Raw genomic sequence first — 24,504 nt, 5'->3', positions numbered from 1 at the left:
TGGTAGAACAGGGATGCAGAGTGAAATCTTGATTTGTTCAGTGGTCACTGAAGGGAAGGGAGCAATATGGGAAGGATTTGCTTCAGAGTTTTGTAAATGAGAATTCCAGAATGATATTTTTAAGTAAAATATAAGGGCTGGGAAAAAACCCACAAAACTTTAATAGTGAAAAATGCTTCATGAATTATGACTCAAGTTGGAAGTAACAGGCAGGTCCGTCCAACAGTAAATTTTCAATAGCATAGACAGAAAATGATGCTTTAATTTAGTTTCATTTTGCTGGTATTTACTTATCATGAGACCTCAACATGCAGAATTCATCACTAATTGCTACTTTTACAAGACTGTATTCACCATTTTCCCAAAGCAAGAGGTGTCCTTATGCATGGCAGAGTTTCAACCCAGAACTGGATGATTTCTAAGGTCCCTTTCCTACTCAAGCCATTCTGTGATTCTGTGATTTTAAATCCATAGACTGCCTTTCCGTTTTAATGATCCAGAATCCTGTCTGCTACATAAGTGTTATCAGAAGATAGAGGCACTACCTCATGCCCATACAGAGAACACCAACACCAAACATTCTTTATGAATCAGAAGCACCAGTTCTGTTCATCTCAGTGGCAGAGGACTATAAATGTCAACAGCTTGTTTAAGGAGTGTTGGATGTTCTAAAGCCACTTGAGGCTTAAATGTTTCAATCTGTGAAAGAGCTGCACCACCAAGAGCAGCTGAAAAGTGGCCTTGAAACAACCAGCCTTACTTGTATGGTGTTTGGACCTAAAAGTCTTTTGGATTATGTCACCTAGACCCAAAATTGACTTGCATGAATTAATGTACAGCAAACAGTATATACGGTATTTCACTGAGATCCTGAGGGTAATGCTGGGCACCACAATGCCAAAATTCTACCCAAATCCCTATTAACTAGCCACAATGGAACTGGCAAAGTGGAAAACCATGGATTTCTACCAATCTCTCATTCCTTCTGATTGCAAAGACTGTATTTCTTAAGTATGGAGCTCAGTTTTACACCCATTCTTTATCTTTCTGTTTTAGCTTTGTAAAGCAGCTGACTGCTGTGTAAATTCACAGCTGTGTACAGCCAGCTTCCAAGATCAAAAGAAACCATCAGTCATCTGTGTGTGATACAGTAATGCAGGATTTGCTCTGAATTCCTAGCTTTCACTTCAGCTAGATTTTCACTTCTAACAAGTCCAAATGATTTATTTCTGGTTTTGGCTGGGATGGTTAATTTTCTTTCTATTAAGTAGAATAGTACTGTGTTTTGAATTTAGTATGAGAATGTTGAAAATGCACTGATATTTTTGTTGCTAGAGTAAGTTTCTCATGCCTTGCCAGGAAGAGAGCTGAGTGGCACAAGAATTTGAGGGAGTCACATAAACCAGCAAAAATGATAGTTCCAGACCTTATGGCATCATGCTGAGGATATACCTGTGGAGAAAGTGGGCTGGAGGCCATGCTCAGGGATTGCCTAGAAATCAGTCAGCAAGTGGTAAGCAACTGTATTGTGACTCACTTGTTTTGTAGATTCTCTATTATTATTATTATTATTATTATTATTATTATCATCATCATCATCATCATCATCATCATCATCATCATCGTAATTTTCTTCCTTTTCTGTTTATTCAACTGTCCTTATCTGCATCTACAGTTTTCTAATTTTTACTCTTCTGATTGTCTCCCCCATCCCACAGGAGGGGAGTGAGTGGCTGGGTAGTGTTTGATTGCCAACTGTGGTTAAACAATGTCACATAAAACACTTAAAAGTGTCAAATACTCCATCACAGCTGTTCAGCTGCTCAGTGTAGTTGGAAAAAAAGATGCCAATTCCTTTTCATCATCCAATGGAATAACAAAATTGTACTACAAAAATAATAAAAATTGGGAGTTTTTTTATAACACATTTTTATGGCTTAACTTTTACATCTATTTGTGTATTCTTCCACAGTTACTTCCAGTGTGAATGTGTGCCATCCCAGACCTTAGCAATAGTCAGGTAAGATGCACAAGTCCTTCCCTGCTACCAATGTGCTTTTTGCATAGAGGACTGTTGGAGAAAAAAGGGCAGAATTAGGCTTAGCCTACCTTCATTTGTATTTAATATAATCATCACTCAAAGTCTCCTTGTTTTTGTGATCCCTACTGATTTTAAATTGCAGGTGATAATTATAATGCTTTTAAAAATCTTATTTTTAATAAAACATTTAAATTTCTGGCAAAGCAATTTTCTGCATATAAACAAAGATTTAAGTGCTTTTTTTTTTTTTCCTAGAACAACTTGAAAATCAGTCCTGAAATTAATATATGTGTGTTGGGAATGAATCAACTTAGGTCCTTTAATAGTTAATCAGGGACTAAAGAATTCATTCTTTACAGGAAAAAAAGACTTTTGTCTTTTTTATTTTTAAATTAGTCTCTGCTATGCTTATAAGTCATAATGAAATAAGGCTTGTGAAACTTTGGTAAGTAATAGAGGGATTATGGAATTATATTGTGTCAGAACTAGATTTTGTTTTGTGCAGTTCCTTCTAAGGTGAAACATGGAAGAGAACAAAGAACTCTACAGGTGAACCAGGTTTTCAAGGTTCTTTTTTCCACTTATTTATCTGATATGCAGGTATCTCTAAAATGAAAATGCATGGGGGTTTTTTAGAGCATTTGTTCTGATACACTGAATTACTGAAGTATCTTAAACAACAAATTCCTTTTTAAATGAAATCATATTTCTAACACAGTGGACAGACACCTAACTTTCAGTAGTACCCAAGAAAACAATTCCACTCTGACAAGGTGCAATCAGGAGGAAATTTTATGTAACACTGCAAGTAATAAATAAATTATGCATAGCAAGACTAAATTCAGAATAAGTATACTGTGAAACAAAATACATTAGAATAATTGAAGAAAGAATTAATTACAGAGTTAGGATATAAACAGTAATGCATCTCAGGCAGAAGCAAACAACAAAATTGAAGGAAAGATAATTGTGGGCCAAGTTTGTTCAAGAGAAACAACACTTACAGGTGGCAAATTCATCTGATCTCAAAGGATGACAGTTTACTTGCAGAGAACCAGCACAAGCTTTATTCATGTTAGATCCTACCAGAAAGGATGGCATTGGATATACTGTGTTTGTACGTATGGCTTGAGCTCTGGACAGAAGTGCATTTTACTGAGGGAATTAGCTCCCTCTACACCTTCCTGATATTCTAATTGCAATTCTACAGCCACTTAAGCAGAGGATGTTTTCACAAAACAGCAAAATTTGAATAATTTCTTTAAATCTTGAAGTGGCAGAAATTCACTAATACATAAGCCTGTAACTGTGTGGAAATTTCTTAAGAAAGGTAATTTGCAAAACTACTAGGGAGGTGTTCCCAATCTTAGAGTAAGTAAACAGCATATCTGGTAAACTGAAACTTCACAGCAGAAAATTCATCTTGGCATCACAAGTTAATTGACACCTGCATTAATTATGTTGTGAACTCTTAAAGCACCACACCACATTCCCTTGCACTTCCAATATGTAACCAAACACAACACACGTAAGCAGTTAACTTACCATTCTGACTAAAAACTCAACCTTAGCTACGTAACATTCTCTATAAACACATTTACAGATACAAACTGTTATTCTGCATATAGGAAACTATGATGCAGGAATCTTATTTCTACATGTGATCTGAAATGAAATTAAAAACGAGCATCTCTTCTGGTTAAATGTCAAAGTGCAAAGGAGATGGCTGTGGAACCAGAGAGCGAATACACTTGGGTAATTTGGTATCGAAAAGTTCCTCAGAGTTTTAAACATGTGGAGAAAGTCATGCTTTACATTAACTGACACTTCACTTCTGATTCACAGCTTCATCCAAATCACACATCTCATCAAGAACAAAGCTGTCGCACAGGTGGATCTAACTTTGCAAGGCATTACAGTAGATGTAGGAAGTTATATTTAGGTGGAAGTTTATACGTGATTTTTAGTGATGCTCCTGTGGCTGTTTGTACTATTTCATGAAAGTTAGATGGGAAGGACATTTGGGAGGCATCTAGTAAATAGTAACTACAACTTCCTTGTATGAAGAGTCCACCTAAACATTTTCCAGATCATCCCTACAATACTGACCTCATTAAGAAAGGGAGATGTTATCTCCCTCTTCAAGCCTCTTCTGGGAAAGAAATAGTTGCAATAAATCTTTTCACTGGAAGGATTTACTGATTTACTGCATTGAATTTAATATTGCAAATCTAAAACAAGTCTCCCAGAAGTTTACAAGTGGTATACTTTTTTTTTGAAGGGGGGGGCAGATTTTTGATGAAGAAATGTATTTTTTCCACATCCATATACTGATGTAATACTTCTGAAGTTAAGTTGTCAGAATTTCAGGATTGAGGATTTACCCGAATATAAGGTACTTAAATGCAAAGCACTAGAGGTCATTAGGCAAAAATTCAGTAAAAAAAACCCCAAAAAACCCAAACCAAAAAAAAAAAAAACCAAAAAACCCAATTTCAATTTGCTTTTGCTGCGTCAAAATGGGTGAAGGTCTGAAACTTGGCACATAGGCTTAAAATTGCCTGTAATGGCTCAATCCAATGATCTCCTATAAAGTAAACTATCCCAACCTCTTTCAACCAGCCCTAGCTGTTTTGTTTACTTTTTTGCTGGCTTGGGTGGCACTTGTCCAACTATGCACTGAGCAATTTCAGCATTTCCAAGCAGCACTAATCCTACTAACCCCATCAGGGTAGAAGGTAAGAGGTGAGCAAGTGAATGGTCATGTAAGAGCCAGGATTCATAGCCAGAAGCATGGAATGCAGAAGAAAACTTCTTTGAACAGCACATGCCATTTCTTCAGTTCTAGAAATAGTATGGATTATTATCCTTAAGAAGAAAGAGGAAGCTAACACAGTTATCTTTGTTGGTAATATCAACTTCTGTTAAGGGGATCAAGGGGATGGACAGCTATGAAGTACTCCAAAGTAGACATCAAATAATTCAGTTTTCAGATTATCAGGCAAGGGTTATGCAGTTTTGTGGTCTACTGGTATACTTCAAAATAATGCCTCATTAATTTGTGCATAAGCTGTTCTCTCTCTGGTATAGCTTATGTAATTTACTGAGGAAAAAAGGAAAGTACATCCCTAGGACAACATGACTCACTGAAACTGTCCTTTTTATCTCCCTCCTCCTTTACCAAAGACAGTGCAGCTAACCTCCCAAAGCCATCAAAGGTATTTGTCTATGTTGAAGAATACTGCAGCTTACTGACATTTATAGCATAAACTATGCTTGTATTCTGCAGCCAAAGCCTACTTGAAATAATACTCCAGTCTCATCCAGAAACCATGGCAAGGCTTTCAATTTTTAAGCTGTCGTATCTGACAGAGCTGTATTATCTTTAATCTTTCAGGAGAAAATACTCTCAATAGAGAACTGCACATGAAAAATAGAAATAGATTAATTCCCCTTTAAAGACTGCAATATTTAGTCAGAAGAGCTTACACAGAAATTGAGCAGTAACCTTAACTGTGGCACACAGCAAGAAACTAAAATGGAAGTACATTTTAAAAAGTGAACTAATTACAAATTGTGGGGAGGTCAGATCTCTGCTTTTCACACCAAGAGGACAAAGCTAGAAGACAGTCTGAAATGAGCTTTATGGTTATTTTTCAGTATAAACTGCTTTTGAAGTGTAAGTTTGGTATGCACTAGATACAATAAGCTAATTCAAGGACAAATAAAGGTCTGAGTATAAGTCACAAAAAATTCTACCAAAATTGGTAGAAAGAAAGGCAGTGCATCCCAGAACAGTAAATTGAGTCTTGGTTTCCTTAACTCCTTGCTACTCTTTGTTTTGCCTTGACATAAATAATGTCCTCTTACCTGCTGTGGCAACTTCATACAAATAAAACCAAGGAACGAGAGGTTATCTTTAGCAGCATAAATCAAATCTGACTATTGTGACTCTGACATCATTAACAAAATCCAAGACCAAATATACTTATTGCAACCATTTTTTGTATCTTTGATTTTATATTTCTTGGATCTGTTTTTTAGTTAAGCTTAAAGAATATAACTTTATATCCCCATCATAAATCAAACATCATGGATGTCTTTAAATATTCTGAAAGGCTCTTAGTGGATACTAAGTATTTTAGATAAAGAATCAGAGAAATGTAGATCTGGAAGAGATTTCAAAAGATCACCCATCTCTGCACACAGGCAATATGAAATATACTACAGTCCATCCCTATGAGATGTTTCATAAACCTCTTCTTAAAACTTCTATAATGGAAATTTAACAACTCCCATGGGAAGCATATTTTAGTGTATCACTACCCTTATAGTTGGAAAGTTTCTCTAGCTTGTCTTTGCTACAAATATAGGTTTACTTAAGTGGATACTAAGAGAAACTTCCAATTATAATGATCATGAAGTATCCCCAAGTCTATATCAAGAAGCCACTATAATTTTCAAAGACATTCTGGTGTTTGATACGCATACAGTTATTTATAGTTTCACGTTCTTCTGATTAAAAAACCGATTTCAGTAGTTTTTCAGTAACAGAACTGAAACCAGAATTTCTTTTCTGAGACTGAGTTCACCTTTAATTCTTTAATTGACAGGACAAATATGTAATGCCGGTGTTAAACAACTATTCTGGATTATGTAGTATATTTTTGTATTAGTTGTTAAAAGCCCAGCACAAAATAATGATAAAAAAGAAAAAAAATCAAAACATGTAGAACAAAAGTGGTCTTTCATTTAAAACTCAAGGATGGAGTTCCATATTCTACTCCAGCAGGAAGTCCTGACTTTAAACACATGCCATAATCTGTTTCTATCTCATCTTTAAAAGGACACTAAATATTCATTTATATTAAAAGTTTAATGAAGATGCTTGTATGCAAAATATTTCAAATGCTAACATGAGGAGTGCTGCTTCTTAACAGGTTCATAAGATGATACAGGAACATGGCATGTCTCTAAGAAAATCTGACAGGAAGCAAAGAACAAAAGAGCAAGTAAGATACCACTTCTCCCAGATAGGTATTTTGGTACTGGCTTCTATATAAATTGACTTCTGTCTGCTCATAATGTCTTGATTGTGTTCCTAAATCAGTGCATGATTTATAATGAATTCAATTGATTCATTTCAGTATCAGAAGTACAAAAGCCACAGAAGTGATACACTCTGCAACTGTGTTAAAGCTACCATAAAGGTAAATTGCTCTATTTCAGGCTTCCTGAAATCAGGGCATTCTGACATATCAGTTATTTAGAAAGCTACCTTTAGACAATCCAGTCGAGATACAACGAAACTGATATACCATTTCATTTCATGGTTTGTTTAAACATGCACAGAATGGTTAATGTTCTGTTCTCTCATGTTACTACTTTGAAGTAATCCTCATCTAAATTCAGACTATATTTATATTTTTAAAGCACAAATCTGGTTTATTTTCAGCATTGTTCTAGCACAGTCTATATTTGCATCAAAAAGGCTTGAGGCAGCAAATGTCATGTTTTGCATAAAATTATTTTTCTACTATGGTAACAAATTTCTTGCTGCCATGGGATTCTTGTGATATTTTTCCCTTCATAATTTTTAAAAAAATAAATAAATTAAAAAAAAAACCATAGAGAGCGCAAATAGAAGCAAAATTTCATCTTATAGTCACTATTTCACATTCTACATTATATCCCCAATCAAAAAAATGTTTTGTTTTACAAATATTATTTGTATAGATACAATATTGTTTCAGGCTTTCAGTCGTGAGAACAATTATACTGCGTGGCTACTGGAAATACCCTGCCTTTAGCCTTGTTATGCACCTGAGATGTGTGAAACTGTTTCAATTACAAATATATTACAGAAGACCTAGGGCCTGATCTTGCAAATGTTAAAAGCATCCTACAACAGCCATTTGCCAGTGATAAGGAAGAACAGATATTGGAGGTGCAGGATTATCCCAAATCAGGCCTTAAGTGTTAAGTGCATACAACCACATTATATGGTGACATCTCAAAGTAAAATCCTGTATTTTTATGTAATGCAGAAGTAACACACACAACTTACATATAGCAATAATTTATTCTGAAATGTTCATTTTAGTCTCTGTTGAGACATCACCCACGTCTCATTAATAAAAGAGCAGCCATCTCACCTCAAATACCAGAATATACAACAAGTTACAGCATAGCAAAAAAATTCTACCTACTTTAAGATAAAATCTAATTCAGGTAAAATAATTTTGTTCAAGGTTTTACAGTTACACAGTTGTTTTTTTGTTGCTTTTTTTTTCTTTTTCAGAGCACAAAGAAAGTGTAAATTGTTACACCATAACTATCTATGCACATTATGTGACCACAGAAATGTTAATCATTACTTCATAAAATGAACCATCAGCTCCATTCATGCAGAAAAGCAGGCTAGGAAAGCTTGTTCAGCGGAAACCATATTACTGTGAATTTCACAGCCACATGATTAATTATTGGGTTAGATGAACTCACAAATACTAAACATGAATATATTTTTTTTTGCATAAATAATACCAATTCTTCCCTGATGTAGTTTAGTTGGTCTGTAATCTAGAAATTATTGGTAAAGCAATATGACTGCATCATTTCTATTGTGCTATTCTATTTCAATGATAAGCAATATTCAAAGGATAATGGGATGAGATGCATGTTAAACATGGGAATACATGTTAAACATACTGTACAAATACACTTGCTTTAGCAATTTTATTCCAAACTGTCAATCAGGTATTCCTGCAAAATATCACCAGTGGAGACAAAGTATACTATCAAATATGGCTTCCAGAACAAGGACCATCTAACAGGAATCAAAGCTATTTACAACAAAGAAAAACAAAACAAAACAAACAAACAAACAAAAAATCAATCCCCATTTTTTTTGTTTCATTTGAAACAAAGTTTCTAAGTAGCTGCTGTATATAATACATCAGTTTTGCTTTTTGTTGCACTTAAACAGAAGTTACCAGGTAAGAGCCAGAGTGACGTTTAGGGCTTTGTGTTCCACTGGAGTCAGTGTTTTCAGACTTGGTGTCACGTTTCTTGGTGCTGTTATTCACCGGGGTTGGTATCTGTGAGGGCCGAGCAGAGCTATTGTCCACGCTGCTCTTCCTGCGGCTCGGGTTGTAGTTGAAAGGAGTCACCCTTGCTGCCACAGCACCGATGGGGGAGCTGTGCTTGCTTGAGCTACTGGAACTGAACGGAGTACGCTCGCTAACAGTACTTTCATTAATTTCTGGTGCAGGAACGGGATTATTCTGCAGAGGCTTTGTTTCAGTGCCTTTCTTGTCTGGACTGTCTATCTGAAAGAAAGAGTTCAGACGGTTTTCTAAGCCAACGGTACGAACAGGACCACCTCCATTCCCTGGGGTTTGCTTTTCTTGAATCTCTTTAGGATCTTTACCATTCATACCCCCTTTCTCTGAAATACTGTCAATAACAGGGGGAGTATTTCCAGTTGGGGACCTTCCAGATCGAGGGTTGTTAATTGGGCAGTCCTCTATCCTCACCCACACATCCTCTGTCTTAGAGACAGCTGGAGCCATCTGATAGATGAGGGTTTTGGAATCAGAGCCATTTGCAGCACCTGAAGAAGAATGCTGAGGATCATTCATTATCTGAGGAATTTCATTTTCTTTAATTTTTCTCCAAGTACCTTTTGCTGGTGCTTGGCTTTCTTTACTTTGCTTGTGTCCAGGGAGAGAACCTCCATGCTGCTTTTCATCTTCACTTTTTGCCTTTTCACTGGATTCTGAAGAAGCTGACAGAATTGAAGAGGAACTTCCAGTTCTCCGCCAAGTGCTTACACGAGGAAGTGATGAGGAATGCTTACTGTGCTCACGCTTCCACGTTCCTGATCTGTTGATCAGCAGCCTAGATGGACTCTCAGAATGGGAACGAGCTATGTCATGACGCTTTGCTGGTCTCCCATCATATTCTATGGTAGGGCTCTGATTAGGGGCTAATTTTCGCCAACCACTACTCTGGGCAGGTGAATGAGTGGATAAAGACATATCAGGAAGAGAAGGACTTAAAACTGGGGTCTGTAGTTGGGACCTTGTGGGAGAATCTGGCCTGGAAGGTGACAGAGATTCAAATGAAGCTGACTCTTCTAATTTCCGTCTCAGAGTAGGGCTCGGAGCCTCTTTAATGAAAGTTGACTGACGAACGAGAACAGGTCTCTCAGATCTGTCAGATTCACTTCCACTAGACTTTGTGGATGGCATTCTGGATAGGTCAGTCTTTTTGTTTGATCCACCAGCACTGAGAGTTTGGTTTAACCCCTTTGAAGCAGATTCACTTCGTGGAATGCTACTGGTACTCTTAGGTAAGGCAGTTTGCTTTGTAAGGTTTTGCTGGCTCATCTGCCTGCCTGGTGGTGTGTATGACATTCTACCTGAACTTGAGGATTTAGTTGAAGCCGTGCTAGGAGATGATGTTCTTGGCAACTGTGATAGTTTGTTGGGAGGACTAATACCATTTCTTCCTGGGGAAATGGAGCTTCGTCCAGGAGATTGCAGAGGCCTACTTAATGGCTGCTGTTGAGGTCTAGAAGGAGTGGAGTCTCTAGATCCTGATCTAGAAGGTCCTTTACTTGATCCACTCTGGTTCAACCCTGATGGCTGCCTAGTCACAGGAGCTGGCTCAGGTTTCACTGATGATTTGGCTCCTCTTGGAGAACTAGTCAAACTCTGGCCTTCACTGGGACTCTTGGAATTCATGTTTTTGAGTGGGGGTCCTTTTTTGGAAACAGGACTAGTACTTGAAGAACTATTTCGAACCCCTGGAATATGGATCATTGTTCTGCCACGTGAAATTGAAGGCACACTTGTCTGTTGTGGTTGCTTCAAACTTGAAAGTTCTGAATTAGAGCGTGCTTTTCCTGTGATCATACTTTTATACACTTTCTTCCCTCCTTTGATTCCCCTACTTTCTGATTCTACTTTTTTAGACTCCAGTGTACTCTTCTCTCCTGGCTTAATAATTCTTGGACCTTTATTACTAGTGAAAGGTTTTTCTTCTTGGTCTGGGGTAAGATGAAATGGTGACCCTAGAGAAATACCAGATTTTAATGAAAGGATAGAGTCAGAGTCTGATGAAGCTTGTCTAGACAGTGATGCAGCAGCTGCAGCTTGATGCAAGCTACTAACTATAGAATTTGCACCTTCTTGTATAGCTTTCCAGTCAAAGTTTTCTGAATCAGGTGAAAAACCATGTTCTGAATCTGGCCTCTGTATCTCTCTTAAATCCAGTGTTAAATCTTCTGCTAGTATACCACCTGTGTTTCTGGAATTATTTTTTTCACTATCACTCTTCATTCTTGAGGGCTTTTTCTTTTTAGGCATAGCAGAACTAATGCATTCCTGCAGAAGATCATCTTCTGAGTCAATGCTAAGAGAACTCAGAGAGCTGTTTCTAGAGAAGCACACAGGAGTATCTTCAACATGAAATGATTTAGGTGCATAACCAGAAGTCTGTGGTCTGTTGGATTCCACCTGTGGCTCAGGAGCCTCAGGACGTTTTGGAGGTTCCCCTTCTTTGTTGTTATTGTTTTCTTGATCAATATCACTGAGGGAGCTAAGAGATGAATTGCGAGAAAAACAAACAGGTGTGTTTTCAATAGCAAAATTCTGCATTTTTTCATCTGTAGCTGCTCCTCTGTCTGGAATATCTTTAGTTGACTGAGAGAAAGTCTTTGTCTGGCTTCTGCCTGTTGGGTGTTTTTGACAAACTTGTGTTCTATTACTTGGCTGCTGATTTGAAGACTGTTCTGTATTAGAGCACTCTTTACTTTCAATTTCCTTTCCTTCTTTTCCTTTTCTTAATTCTGCCTTCTCCCTTGAAAGGTCAACATCATCATCATCAAAATCTAATGAACTCAGGGAATCATTCCGTGAAAAACAGTAAGGAGTTCCCTCAATAGGCGTATAATGATGAGGGGAATCAAATGCAAAGCTTCCTCTTGCACGCTCTTCATTATTTGGCAATTTGTCATGAATCTCTCTTGAATTATTTTTAAGGTTCTGTTTCTTTGCATCTCTGTTCTCTAGATAGCCTCTTTCATTACTAGCATTGCTTTTGGGTTCTATGCTTTTTCGCACACGTGCTCTGTATTCATTGTTTTGGGAAACAGGCTTTACTGGTGATGTTGGCTTCTTTTTCTCACCTTCTGGTTGGTTTTTATTACTTGGAGATGAAGATGCTTGTTGAATTTGATCCATTATCTTCTTCACTCTGAAAGGTTTGTGACTTTTTCCTTTTGGCATAGCTGAGTTAATGCACTCAGCTAGAATATCACCCTCTTCTGTTTTGTCGTCATCCAGGCTAAGGGGAGTCACAACTGAGCTTTTTGCTCTCTGAGAATCATCAGTACTTCTGCCTTCTGTAGGAATGGTGTCCCGCTTTTCAAACTCCCCTGACTCTGCTCCCACACCCACATTGTCTGCATTGGCCAGCTCACTTGGGGGGGATTCTATTGTCAGGTCACTCAGAGATGTAGCTGTTGAAAAATTTATTGGTGTCCCCTCAACACAATATACCCGTGGCATATCATCTCCTGGTGTAAAAGTCACGTGCTTTTGTGATTGCAGTCTGCTTTGTGAAGGCAAAAGTTTGTAAACTGGCAACTGGCTGGGCTTTCTGGCTACAGGAGGAGGTATTTTTGGAGCAGACGCTTGAGAAGGCTTTTTGGCTTTGCGTGAAGACTTCGTTGGCATTGCAGAAATAATACACGCTTCCAGGATTTCAATATCATCATCAGAATCATCCAGAATGTCTTTTTCTGCTTCAGCTGGCTTCTCTGGTTTCTTCTCCTGGTTATCCTTAGTATCATCTGACTCTTCAGGTTCTGCTTCATTTCCATGCTCATTTTCATGAACTGGAGGCATAATTCTTAACTCTGCATCCTTCTGTATAAATGGCTCATCAAGGCTCAGAGCACTCAGGCTAGAAGAGCAAGAAAACCCATCCGGTGTGCTTTCTGTCGCAAAATGTAATAGTGTATCAGCATCTGGCAGTACCTGAACTCTTTGAACAGCTGCATTTACAGCTGCCTGTCTAGGACCAGGCTCTCTTTTCTCTGTAGTAGATGCTTTTCCTTTAGGTACCTCTCTTTTAACTTGACCTCCTTGAGCAGGCGGTGGTGTTTTACTTCTGCTTGGAGGCATTGTTTGTCCAGGGCTGTCTGGAAGGTCACTGGGACTTATAATACCACTTACTATTCCACTGCAAGGCTCACTTTGAACTGAACTAGCAATTGAACGGCTTTCAAAACTATCCAGGGAACTTACAGAAGTACATCTGCTGAACATGAGTGGTGTTTCCTGTACATAGTGTTCTGGTGGGCTTTTAGGAGTTTGGGCACCACTCTTTGAGGGAGATTTGGCACCTGAAGAAAATTCAACAGCTTTATGTCTAGAGGAATCAGAAGGAGACAAGCTAGAAGTCTGAAGTCTAGTGGATTTTGTTCTGATGTGTTGTGCAGTTGATGTGATTTCACTTGCTGCACCTTCTGTAGGTAGAGCGCCACTGTTCTCCTTCAGTTCTGCAATCTGCAGTGTGTTATTGGCATCTGTGCCACGTGCAGATTGATCACGTCCTATTTCATCTTCAGCTGATGACAAGGATGACAAAGAGCTACACCTTGAAAAACATATTGGTGTATCTTCCACGCAGTAAGTTTGTATAGTTTCCTGATTAATAGAGGGAGTCTTACACGAGGCATTCTTCTGTGCATGACCACTTCTGCTCTGTGCAGAGCTTGGGTGAAGCTGGTTCTGCCTCTTTGAACCAGCTGAGGGGGCTGATGTGCTCCCACTGCTTGGGGCAATATGGTCAGTTTTATTGAGTTGCACTGAAGAAGTCTTTGGAATAGTAAAAGATGGCTTCTGAGAAGGTGCTGGAACTTCTGTTGAATATTTTAAACTATAATCAATAGGCTGATCAACATGCTGTTCCTCTTCATTGTACTTTATGCTGTAATTAGTTGGTCTGTCTTCCTCTTCATGTTGTTCCTCCTCAGAATAACGTTCACTATAGTTGGTTGGCTTATCATCATCGTAATCATCAACCTGGCACAAAGACTGGTTTACTTTCTGATTCATTCCAAGAGTTGGGCCTACTCTGTTCTGATCTGAGCCACTGGATCCTCTTGATCTAAAGGAAGAAACACACTCTTGCTGTCCAAAAGGTGTCTGATATTTCATGTGCTTATCCTCTCCACTTTCAGTATACACAGGGTAGGCTGCATTTTGGTTCCTTGACTGTCTTTGCTCATTTTGTTTTATTTCATCATCTATTATATGCTTAGGCCTTGCCCATCTTTCATTCTGGGAGGGACTTTGCCTTCCAGAATTTAACTGCTCATCTGAATATTTAAGACTATAATTAATAGGAGTGTCTAGTTCTCCATCATTGTCATCCATGTGATTTGCACTATGAATCTTGTGTGCCAAGTCAGCTGGATATTGGCCATAACTACAGAATTTGCTTTCATCATCTTCGGAGTAAGACTCAATGGAAGGTTTCATTTGGCCTCTTTTACCATAGCCATCGCTGCTGCTGACACTATTTAAACTATCATTTGAAGCTCTTTTGTATTCCATTTTTGTATAAGGCACAGGACATGTCCTGTTTGAGTTCTCAGATTTTGGAAAGTATGTATTTGAGTGAGTATGGGCAGAGGCTGATCTCCTCTGGGCATTTCTGTCTTCTGTCAAACAGTGTATTTCAGAAGTGGAACCAGAACTTCTGTCTTCCTGTGGAATGTGCATGCTTGTTACTTCTTCCATAACTTTGGCAATCTGAGCTGCAGCAGTAGAAATCTGCATTCCTATTCTCTTAGAGGAACTCCCAGTACTCTCTGCAGCTTGATGATAGGTATTTAAACCTACTGTTCGATCCCTTTCAACACTCCTGTCTTTCTCAGACCGAGAATTTTCTGTGTTTCCTCTATTGGAAGAGGAAGAGGCAGGCAATACCGTAGTATTTACGGTATATTGGGAGAGCACAGTCATATTGCCAGCATTAAAGCTCTCTGACCTGCACACCCCATCGTCGTGGCGGCTGGCATCCAGCACATACTCACTGTATATATTTTGCTTATGTCTCTGCTTATTGCGGTGAGATGCTTTCGGGCTTAAGTTATCAATGTTGTCAAAAGTCTCTGATAAATGCTGAGCATCTAATTCTGCTTCTAGTGCCTTTTGCTTTCTGACATGGAGGGATGGGAGGCTCGATCCTGGAGACATGATGTTAGCATCTTTGTACTTTGCTGGCCTGTTTGCCATGAGGTTCCGTAGAGCTGCAGCACTACCCATGGCTATCATTTTGTGTTTAGAGTGAATCAGGTTTTTCAGCATGCTCACGGCTCCCATGTCCCACAGCGCCTCCTGATCCTTTGCATTTCGAGCAGAGAGATTCCACAGGGTCCCACATGCGTTACTAACTATTGTCAAACTGTGTGACTTCAAGTGTTGTAACAAGGTTTGTAAGCAGCTGTTCTCTCGCAAGATTTGCCTGGGGTTGAGTAATTGAAAACAAACATCTGTAAGTGGCATTTCAAAAGGATAAGAGACAAAGCAAAACAGAAACCTATTCTTCTAGAAATTAGTTTTGCCCTTACAAAGGATAATTAGGAATTCTCCTGTGCAAATAACTTGTATTTCCACTAGCTTTTATCTGAATGCTAACAAAATCCTATTACAAATATGAATAGTTAGCTTTTAGTACAGTTCATCATTAGCAAGCAGCAGCTCTTAATCTGTTTGCACATTCCTGTTATGTAAGTGAAATACCCACTTCATCAAATGTACTACAAATTAACTGTTTTTAATTACTATACTTAATACATGTATTCATATTAAGGCTTGGTCATAGAAACTATCTAATAAATATACATGTGGAACGATTAAAATTGTCAGAAGTGTACCCACCTATGGTCCTCATTAGTAGCAATTAGGCTAGAAACATTTCTTAGTATTCCTCCTCCACTTTCTATGATGGCTAAAGTGTTTGTTTGGCTCCGGTATGTCAGTGTGCCAACCAGAAATGCAAGAGCACCATCAACAGCACATATGTCAGCTTTATTCCCAGTGCAGTGAGCTGACAAATTCCATAAGGCACTCAGAACGCTTTTCAGGGTGGATTCCTAGGAAAACATCAACATGACAGGAGAAGTTTTGAGCTATTGACCTTAAGCTCTCAGAAACTTCATTAAGTTAGCTTCAAGGAGCTGTGTACACTCCAATTCTGTTTTCTGGGGTGGTGAGGTGCAGGCAGCAGTGCACATGTATTTTGTTTACTTTGCTCCTTCCTTCAGCCATGGATTTGGTACTGCCTGCCTCAGAGGTATCAGAAATATGTGCCTCAATACTTGTTTGCTGCCACAATGATAGAAGGGCTTGAAGAACAGTTGGCAGCAGTCTCTGAGATGGAAGATACTCTTATCTACATACCAAAAAAGTTGTAGATGCCTACTAACTAACTGAAAAGAGCTTTTATTAAATGACAAAATTATAAAAAAGACTATTTTAACAGCACAGCTCATGAAACTGAAAAGCAAAAGCAGTCAACCCTCATAAATAAAATCAGATCAATACTAGTTTTGAGGTGACATTGCTCCATTGTGGTCTGCTGCTATGTTAAATCAAACTGTTCTTCCAGGAAAATTACCTGAGCCACATCAACTGTTTCAGCAACTGCTGTTATTAAAAATGGTCAATGGTCATATTAGCGTTTTGTGTAAAATAAATGCAATTTCTCAAAAATTCAATTTAATAACTTATAGAAGATACCTTTTTAACTTCTAAAGCACATTCCATCAGTGCTTTCACACTTCCAACTTCTCTTAGAGTCTTTTTACTGTTTACATCTGCTCGCCAGGACAAGTTCCTCAATACACTTGCAATGACCTGCAAAATGAGAAAGAAAAGTAACATATTTCAAGATAGGTATGTTTTTAGCAGGTTATCAGACCTTCCTCCTGGACTTATCAAAATGCTATGTTAATTAACAGTGGTCATGTTCAGTTACTGAACTAAAATTTGCTAACATCTGCTTTTTGTTGTATTGTCTGCTAGACTGTCTAACGTTTCAGCATCAAGTTTGATCAAAGGTATTGGCTTTTGTGTGTTGGTACTTAAAATACAGATTGGAAGTCAGGTTTCCTGCTTCTCTATTCTTATGTCTGTTTTAGACTTATATTATCTCAAAGGAGAGATTTATATAATATTTTTTTCACTTTTTTTACTTAGAACAATACCACTTGCCTGTCTCTCATATGGTATGATTATTTTGATGTTTATAAAGCTCTTTAAAGTATTTTTAAAATACACTCTGACTTTTACAAGCAGAATAGCTATGTCCAGAAGATGTCCTGGTACTTGGCAGCAGTTAGATTGAGATAGGTTGTCACTGTAGTGGGCAGTCATTACACATTAAACTCCATCCATTCATGAGCAGCTGTAAGCATGCATATCCCTCATGAAATTAATTTGATAGAAAACTTTTGCTTATGGGTGTTCTCATTGTCACAGAAGTGCATAAACTTTTCAGGTTACGTGGTGAATGCTCCCTTGCTCACCCACCCAGTGGAGCACAGGGAGCCAGTGGCACATGGAAGAACCCGGGAACACCCAGCCCTGGCTGCTCCCAAGGAGCCACCAGCCCTTCAGAGCCCACCTCAACACAGCCAGAGCAACACAGGAGCCCAAAGCCAGGTGGGAACTGTGTCCTGCCCAGGCTCTTCCCACGACTCTCCCAGGGAACGCACCACCCCGTGGCACGGCTGTGACACTCAAGGGAGTCAAAGGGAGCAGCTCTCTGCCCATTTTGGACAGAGGGGATGTGGGACACTGTGGGATCCAGGGGAAGAGCACTCTAGAACTGTAGAACTTATCGCGGGATGGCAGGACCCAAAGGTTTCAAATGCAGGAAAACAGATGGATTGAGGTGATCTTTCAGCACAGGAAAGCACAGGGAACAGAAAGGCACAGTGACATCTGAACAGCTGATTGGCTGATACAGTTGTGTGGACATGCCTTTTGAGTACACTGATCCCATATTCTTACTAAATCCCATTTATAACTTGTCCTGAGTGGAGGATTTCCTGCTCTGTGTGTGTGTGTGTGTGTGGTGTCTAAGTGTCAGTGGCTGGAGACATCCCAGAGTTCAGAGGGCCCAGGGGCTGTGACTCTCCTTTCAAGAATACTCAATACCTGTCCTAATACCACATCACAGAGTTTATCCAAGAATCTCTGTTGTAATTCTAGTATTTTCCTCAATTGTAACTAGTGAGCTCCTCCTGTTAAGGAGAGAATATTTTGTTAACAGCATTTTAAGAGGTAAGGTCAATTTTATTTAAAATTGCTCTTATGTCAGATGATTCAGTCAGACTGCAAGGAAAAAGGTGGTTTTATTTTAAAGAAGTGTTCCACTTTGTATGCAATAAACATTAGTTAAAGTTGACTATAATTTAATATTTAGTAATTTTACACAAGTTCCAACAGTTCTGCTCTCTCAGCTCTGAGGATTATCCTAAGCACTTCCTAAAGGCTTTATTTCAGGCTGTTTTCCTTACACAGAAGGACACATTAGAAGAGACAGTAACAGATCAGAGTCATAAAAAAAAATTTTCAGCCCATGCATTATGATTTACAAAAAACCAAACCACAAAAAAACCCAGAACGTGATCCCACAGATAAGAATATTTTACAAGAAGAATGTACTTCCTAATTAATGAAGTATGAGAAAAATTTTACATCAAAGTTAAGGCAGATAAGACAACAAAAAAAGTATTTTATCTCAAAAGAGCATTACCTGCTGTAAGTCTTCGCTTTCAGATTTCAGCTGGGCTACAAGAGCTCTCATGCAGCCCTTCATGGAACATAACGTAGCCTGTTAGGAATCAGGAGAAAAAAGAAAGTGAGTAGTACTAAATAGCAGGTTAGATGGCTGCTTCTGCACAATGTTTTGATATTTTAAGCAAATCATATCTATGTTCAATAAAAACTTAGTAAATATGTTGTCAACAATAAATACTTGGTTTACAACTACTAAAAAATTTCAGCACAGCTATCAGTGTAAATACATAAGTGGCAAAATTGTGCTAAAATTTTGTATTTATTTTTTACAGCACTTCAAGGACGTGATCTTGATCTTTACTGCCTTAGAAGCCTTCTTTCCTTTGCACCACATAAAAACCCCTGTGAGCCAGCAATGTGTTGTTACCTACTGCCTAGTGAGAGAACAAATCCCGAGTTCTCTGAAGTCTGTTATTTCCATTTACTGCTGAAATCTCTTCCCTCTACAGCAGAAGGGTAGGTCTTCAGTATTAAGTTATTTTAAGATACACAGACTGGCAAATCTAATGGAAGTTTCTAGAGTTTAAAGAAATGTCTTTGTCAGAAATTAGGGGAACCAATTCTCTTTTATAATGATTGAAGTGGTGCCCAGTTTGATCCAGATACACTCCACATATTTAAAAGCAAGCTCTACCCTGAATTGAGGTTGGAAAAATTTCATTAGACAGTAATAGTATTGTTAAATAACTGAAAACTTCAGAAAACGACCCAATTACATATTTTAATTCAACATTCTCAGAAAGAATCAGTTACTATAAAATCACTGTGTGCTGTACTAACCTAGTTCTCATTAAAAAAGCAGGTCAATAGATAAAATCCTTGCTTTCAGTGACAAAAGTGATTTGAGAGCCAATACCATAGATGTATGATGGAACATTCTGTTTGTGCTGCTCTCTGTCAGCAACAGGATGGAATAGAGAGAGTATATGAACTCAACTGCCTTGAGTTTAAACTCAATATCCTATCCTGGAGATTTTAATCACCTGTGTTGAGAGCTGTAATTCAAACAGCTATGAACTGAAATTACTGCAAGTTTACAGTTCTGTTCTCACCTTGTTTGCCACATCTCCAAAAGTCAGGTTTGTCAGAGCCATGCCAGCATATCTCCTTAGGGTAACACTATAGTGATCATTTGTGAGTCCATACATTTCACAATCCACTTGCAGCAGTTCAGCAATGGCCTGCAAACCTCCTTTAAAAAGATTCAGGTAAGAAAAACAGTCATACCTGTACTCTAATGTTGTACATACAGGACATATGAAGCAAGGAACAAATTGCATTTTTATGTACAGAAGAAACTTCAAATGTCTGAAAACCACAATGCTCAGAAAGAAATACGAATTGCTAAAATGCATGGAATTTATTGAGCATGGACTAAAAAAAATTCAGGCTGTCAAATAAGAACATATGCAGGATAAAAAAGCCCCACTAAAACACCAATCAAAAAACCACCTATCCTGGAAAGTAGTCTCAATTTTAAGTCCAATACTTGTAAAATTGCAAATATTTCCACAATAATATTACTCTTCAGAAATTCACAATTCATGCCAGAAAAAACAGTAACTGACATAATAATTTATCCACTGGGAAATGGTATAGTTAATTTCAACTGCTTTCAGCACTTAGGGGGCAACAACTGACACAAATGAATTGCTGTTAATAGCTTAAATTGTTAGTAAAAAAAAGCCATATATGCAGTGACATGCACAAAGTTTCTAGCAATGGTTTCTAGCAAGCTTCACAAGTCCGATCTTACCAAGCTCATTCATTGCATGTCTGTGTTCTTCATCAAATGAAAGTTTCATCAAAACACACACTGCAGGACAAATCTGATGATCCACTGGAGCAGGCACTGATCCAGAAACAGGTAACAATTAGTACCTTCCAGGTGATTTTGTCTAGATCATAAGTTCTACAGAGCAAGTCTAATCTTAAAAATAAATCAGCTGCAGTTTTGGTCAGGTCTGTATCTTCCCAGTAATCCATGAACACACAATTAGTTAAACCATTAGTAAAGAAAGTGTGTACTGTAAATATATTTGATGCTTGAAAACAAATTGGGAGAATTCTGAATGTATGTCCTGAGCTAGAAACACAACTTGCAGTGCAAAAAATATTACTTTATTACTCTTAGAAATTAACAATATTTGTGAAACAAATCAATATGGTCAAATATTCTGGTGGCAATAAATAATATTCTGTTTCTTTGGGTGCTATATCCTTACGAATGGTTAATTAAATCTTCTGCTTCATAGCCTATAAGTTTTTAAGTTCATACTTTTGTGAGCTAGGTTCTGAATAATGCAGAAATGGTACTGATACAGCTTGTGCACTTGTACACTTCTGCTGAATTGCATCAGGCAAAAGGCAGCCCTGATTTCAGTCACACACCTGCCATGGACACCTACAGGCTACACTCACGGGATGCCCTCAATTCAGAGGAGCAATGAAGGTAACTCTAAGCTTAAATCTATTTTTCTAACTGTTCCCTGAGAAAGATCCTATTAATTTACATTTCTCAATTTACATATAACATTATAAACAGCAGTTCATTTTGATAGATAGAGATTATTTAATTTGTTCTCTCTGCCCCTCTCCCAAATGGAAAGTGCTATCTCCTAAACATCTGCATGAAGAGCAATTTGGGACTGTTTATCGAGAAAAATGTAAATCAGAATGAGTATATATTCAATATTATTTTATAAATTACAAATATAAACCACTAGAATTACTATCTGTAAAGTACACCAAAGTCCAAGATTTAAATTTAAAAAGCTTCTAAATAGGGTATTGTATCTGTGACACATACTATTTCCCAACTGTAGCTGAACTTAAATAAAGGAGAAACCACGCACACACACATATATATAGATAAGAAAACTTGCATACATTCAACAAGAAGTTAGATTAAAGCTGTACTTTCTGTAAATTCACTCTTTTCAATATATCTTTGAAATGCTTTTATATGGCTTGCAGAACCTACTTGGGTTTTTGTCTTGGTCCATGCCTTGTTCATGTGCCTCCTGCCATTCCCAACACGTTTCACAGTAAGAACGGATCTGCTCCAAGAGATGGAGCACACGGATTTCCCGTCTGCCTCGCTTATCATCGGGCTGGGAGTGAATGATGTTGTGCAGCGCTGCGCTGGCTCTGGCACGGGCCTCTTTACTACCACGGGAGTTTCCTAACAACACAGAGTCCTTATCGTTGCCATGTAAAAGCTGGATGAGGAGAGGAAGACATCCAGACTGACGCATGGCTATGCAGCTGTCCTGGGAGCTAGACATTGCTAGCAATGTTCTTGACATGTCATCTTTATCATGAGTACCAAGCATTGATAACAATGAATACACCATTTCCACCTGCAGGTCAAATGATTTTAAAAATACAGTTACGTTTTAAAAACACACATAAAATTGAAACGAAACTTGAATGGTACATATGAGCAAAAAAGCCCCTTATTTAATGGTGAAAAAAATTGTACTACTTCAGCATTCATAGTCTTAATAAATTCCACTTAGTGGTTAAATGGCTGGAAGTGGGGCGTAGCTGTGTGTAACTGTATTAATCTAGAAAACCAATAGCAAAGACTTCCAGATTTCCATCATACAAAAAGATTAAACAATTGTATAATTAAAGTGTTTCATTTTGGGAAACCAAAATACCTTCAAAATTAAATCTTTCTTTAAAAAGGTATCCCGTGTGTGAATCCATTATACTTTATTTATAGTCTACATCATGCTGAAAAAACATCCATGTATTTTAAAGTTTTCCTTTAAAATACCTCAAATTAACTGATAATTTTTTGTTATAATCACTGACTTTTATATGAACCAGATTATTTTGAGCAAATGCAAAACTAAAGAGTTAAATTAATACTTTTTCAAATTTACAGGGATAAAAACAGTAAAGCAAACAAATGCTTATTTAGTATGTATAAAATAGTGAGCATTTGTCAAGTTAACTCATGCCATGAAAACCCAGAATTACCCATTTAACTTGGAGTAACCCACTTCTTAAAATTAAAAATAGTGATTTTTTTTAGTGATTCCCTTGGCTTTTGTGTAATATTGTGGTCAAGGCACTATTTGTTCTCCCACTCTTCAGTAACATCTTTCAATCAAGAAATACATTTGATTCTTCTAGTCAACTTTTAGCAGAATAACAGGATGTAGAGGATGATCTTAGATACTATCTAAAAACTCCAAACTTGTAAAGCCAAGATAAACAGGAACACTGAAAGTCAAAGCACAACATAAAGAAACTATCAAAGGGAATTATAAAGTAGCAGCATGTATGTTTCTCTAGAATATAGTAAATAAGGAAGAAATGAGACTTAGAACCATTAGACAAATTTTCCTACTAACAATTAGATATTTGTACTGGTTGCCCTGTCAATGAATGATTTTATTTGGTGTCTTCAGTGACAATTCCAATGTGCCTGAAGATTAATACACATACCAAGTTTCAAAAAAAAAAAAAAAAAAAAAAAAAGAACATCAGCAGGCAGACTAAATAGTGAGTCTGGTAACATGGACTTCTCTAAACACTTACAGGGTTGCTGAGGCAATACAAATCTTAAGAGTTTGTTAAAATGTATGGTCACATGGCAAAACCCATTGAAATAGACTTCTGTGACAGTCTAGCATCCCAGTTTGGAGATCCTGTCTTCCTGGTCTGGGAAACCCCAAATGTAGCATTTAAACAAAGCCTTTGATTCTTAAAGGAGAATTAATTTAATTTGCTTTATGTGTATCTCTTTGCAAATGTTTCAACTGGCAGCTATAATACAGTGTTACTTGGATTTGGAAGGTTAAGTTTTTGGCAGAGAATAAAGCTGAAGATGCCACCAAATCAGGCCTCCAAGTTGCAGCTCATGTATTATAGGAAAAACAAACAAATCTATTTGTTTCTCTTGTTTAGACTGACTGCCCACAGACTCATCTCTTTTTGCACCTGTAAATGTACTCCTCCATTTAGAATCTCTACCATTTTCCCTTTTAAGGCATTAATATTAATAATTTCCTACCCCAGAGTACACTCAGTTAAATCTGTGTCTTTGCCTGTATCCTTCCACACTCACTTCTCTTCTGCATTCAGGGCTTTCCCACTGCTTGTAACTTTGTGGAGTTCTACAGTTTGCAGTGAAAACTGGCAGACAGACAGCTGTTATCAACTCCATTTAGGATGTGTATACAGCATGGGACTGAAATTACAACACTGTGATACTGTTTTAAGGCCCAAAATCATTAACACTATGCAAAATTAATAGGTCCACCTTCCCAGAGAACTGTTCTCAGCACACCACCCACAATATCCATACTGCTGCTGATTCCAGAGGCAGTATGAGATCCAATGGTTCATGAATTTGCCCTTTTCTTCCCCTCTCTTTTCATGCTGCGTATGTACTTTTTAGTGCAGTCTTCTATCGGCAGATGCTGTGAAGGGCTTAAATAAATTTTTTTGGTCTGTTTAATTTCTTGGCAACTGTGTCTGTTTTGTGGATTTGGACTCTGCAAAAGTATTCGAAGAAATGCTCTTAAAAAGGTTAATTTTCATCATGGATTATAAAGAAAC

At 37.8% G+C, this 24,504-nt stretch overlaps 1 protein-coding gene across 4 annotated transcripts in view; it reads right to left on the bottom strand.

Annotated features, from left to right (window-relative positions):
- Positions 1 to 2,815: 2,815 nt before the first annotated feature.
- APC (APC regulator of WNT signaling pathway) overlaps positions 2,816 to 24,504 on the bottom strand; it is a 93,615-nt gene continuing 71,926 nt past the window's right edge. For all 4 annotated transcript variants that reach the window (XM_071456489.1, XM_071456490.1, XM_071456488.1 and 1 more), the window contains 7 exons: positions 21,911 to 22,289; positions 20,684 to 20,779; positions 19,980 to 20,119; positions 18,884 to 18,961; positions 16,861 to 16,977; positions 16,000 to 16,214; positions 2,816 to 15,583 (listed from right to left, as the gene is read on the bottom strand). In XM_071456489.1, the coding sequence (XP_071312590.1) occupies positions 9,019 to 15,583; positions 16,000 to 16,214; positions 16,861 to 16,977; positions 18,884 to 18,961; positions 19,980 to 20,119; positions 20,684 to 20,779; positions 21,911 to 22,289 (7,590 nt within the window). In that variant the 3' untranslated portion in view covers positions 2,816 to 9,018. The remainder of the gene's footprint in view (positions 15,584 to 15,999; positions 16,215 to 16,860; positions 16,978 to 18,883; positions 18,962 to 19,979; positions 20,120 to 20,683; positions 20,780 to 21,910; positions 22,290 to 24,504) is intronic.

This window comes from Agelaius tricolor, unplaced genomic scaffold (genome assembly GCF_023055355.1).
Source record: "Agelaius tricolor isolate 1412-34295 unplaced genomic scaffold, bAgeTri1.0.p SCAF_59, whole genome shotgun sequence".
NCBI lineage: Eukaryota > Metazoa > Chordata > Aves > Passeriformes > Icteridae > Agelaius > Agelaius tricolor.
This window is presented reverse-complemented; position numbering and strand designations above follow the sequence as displayed.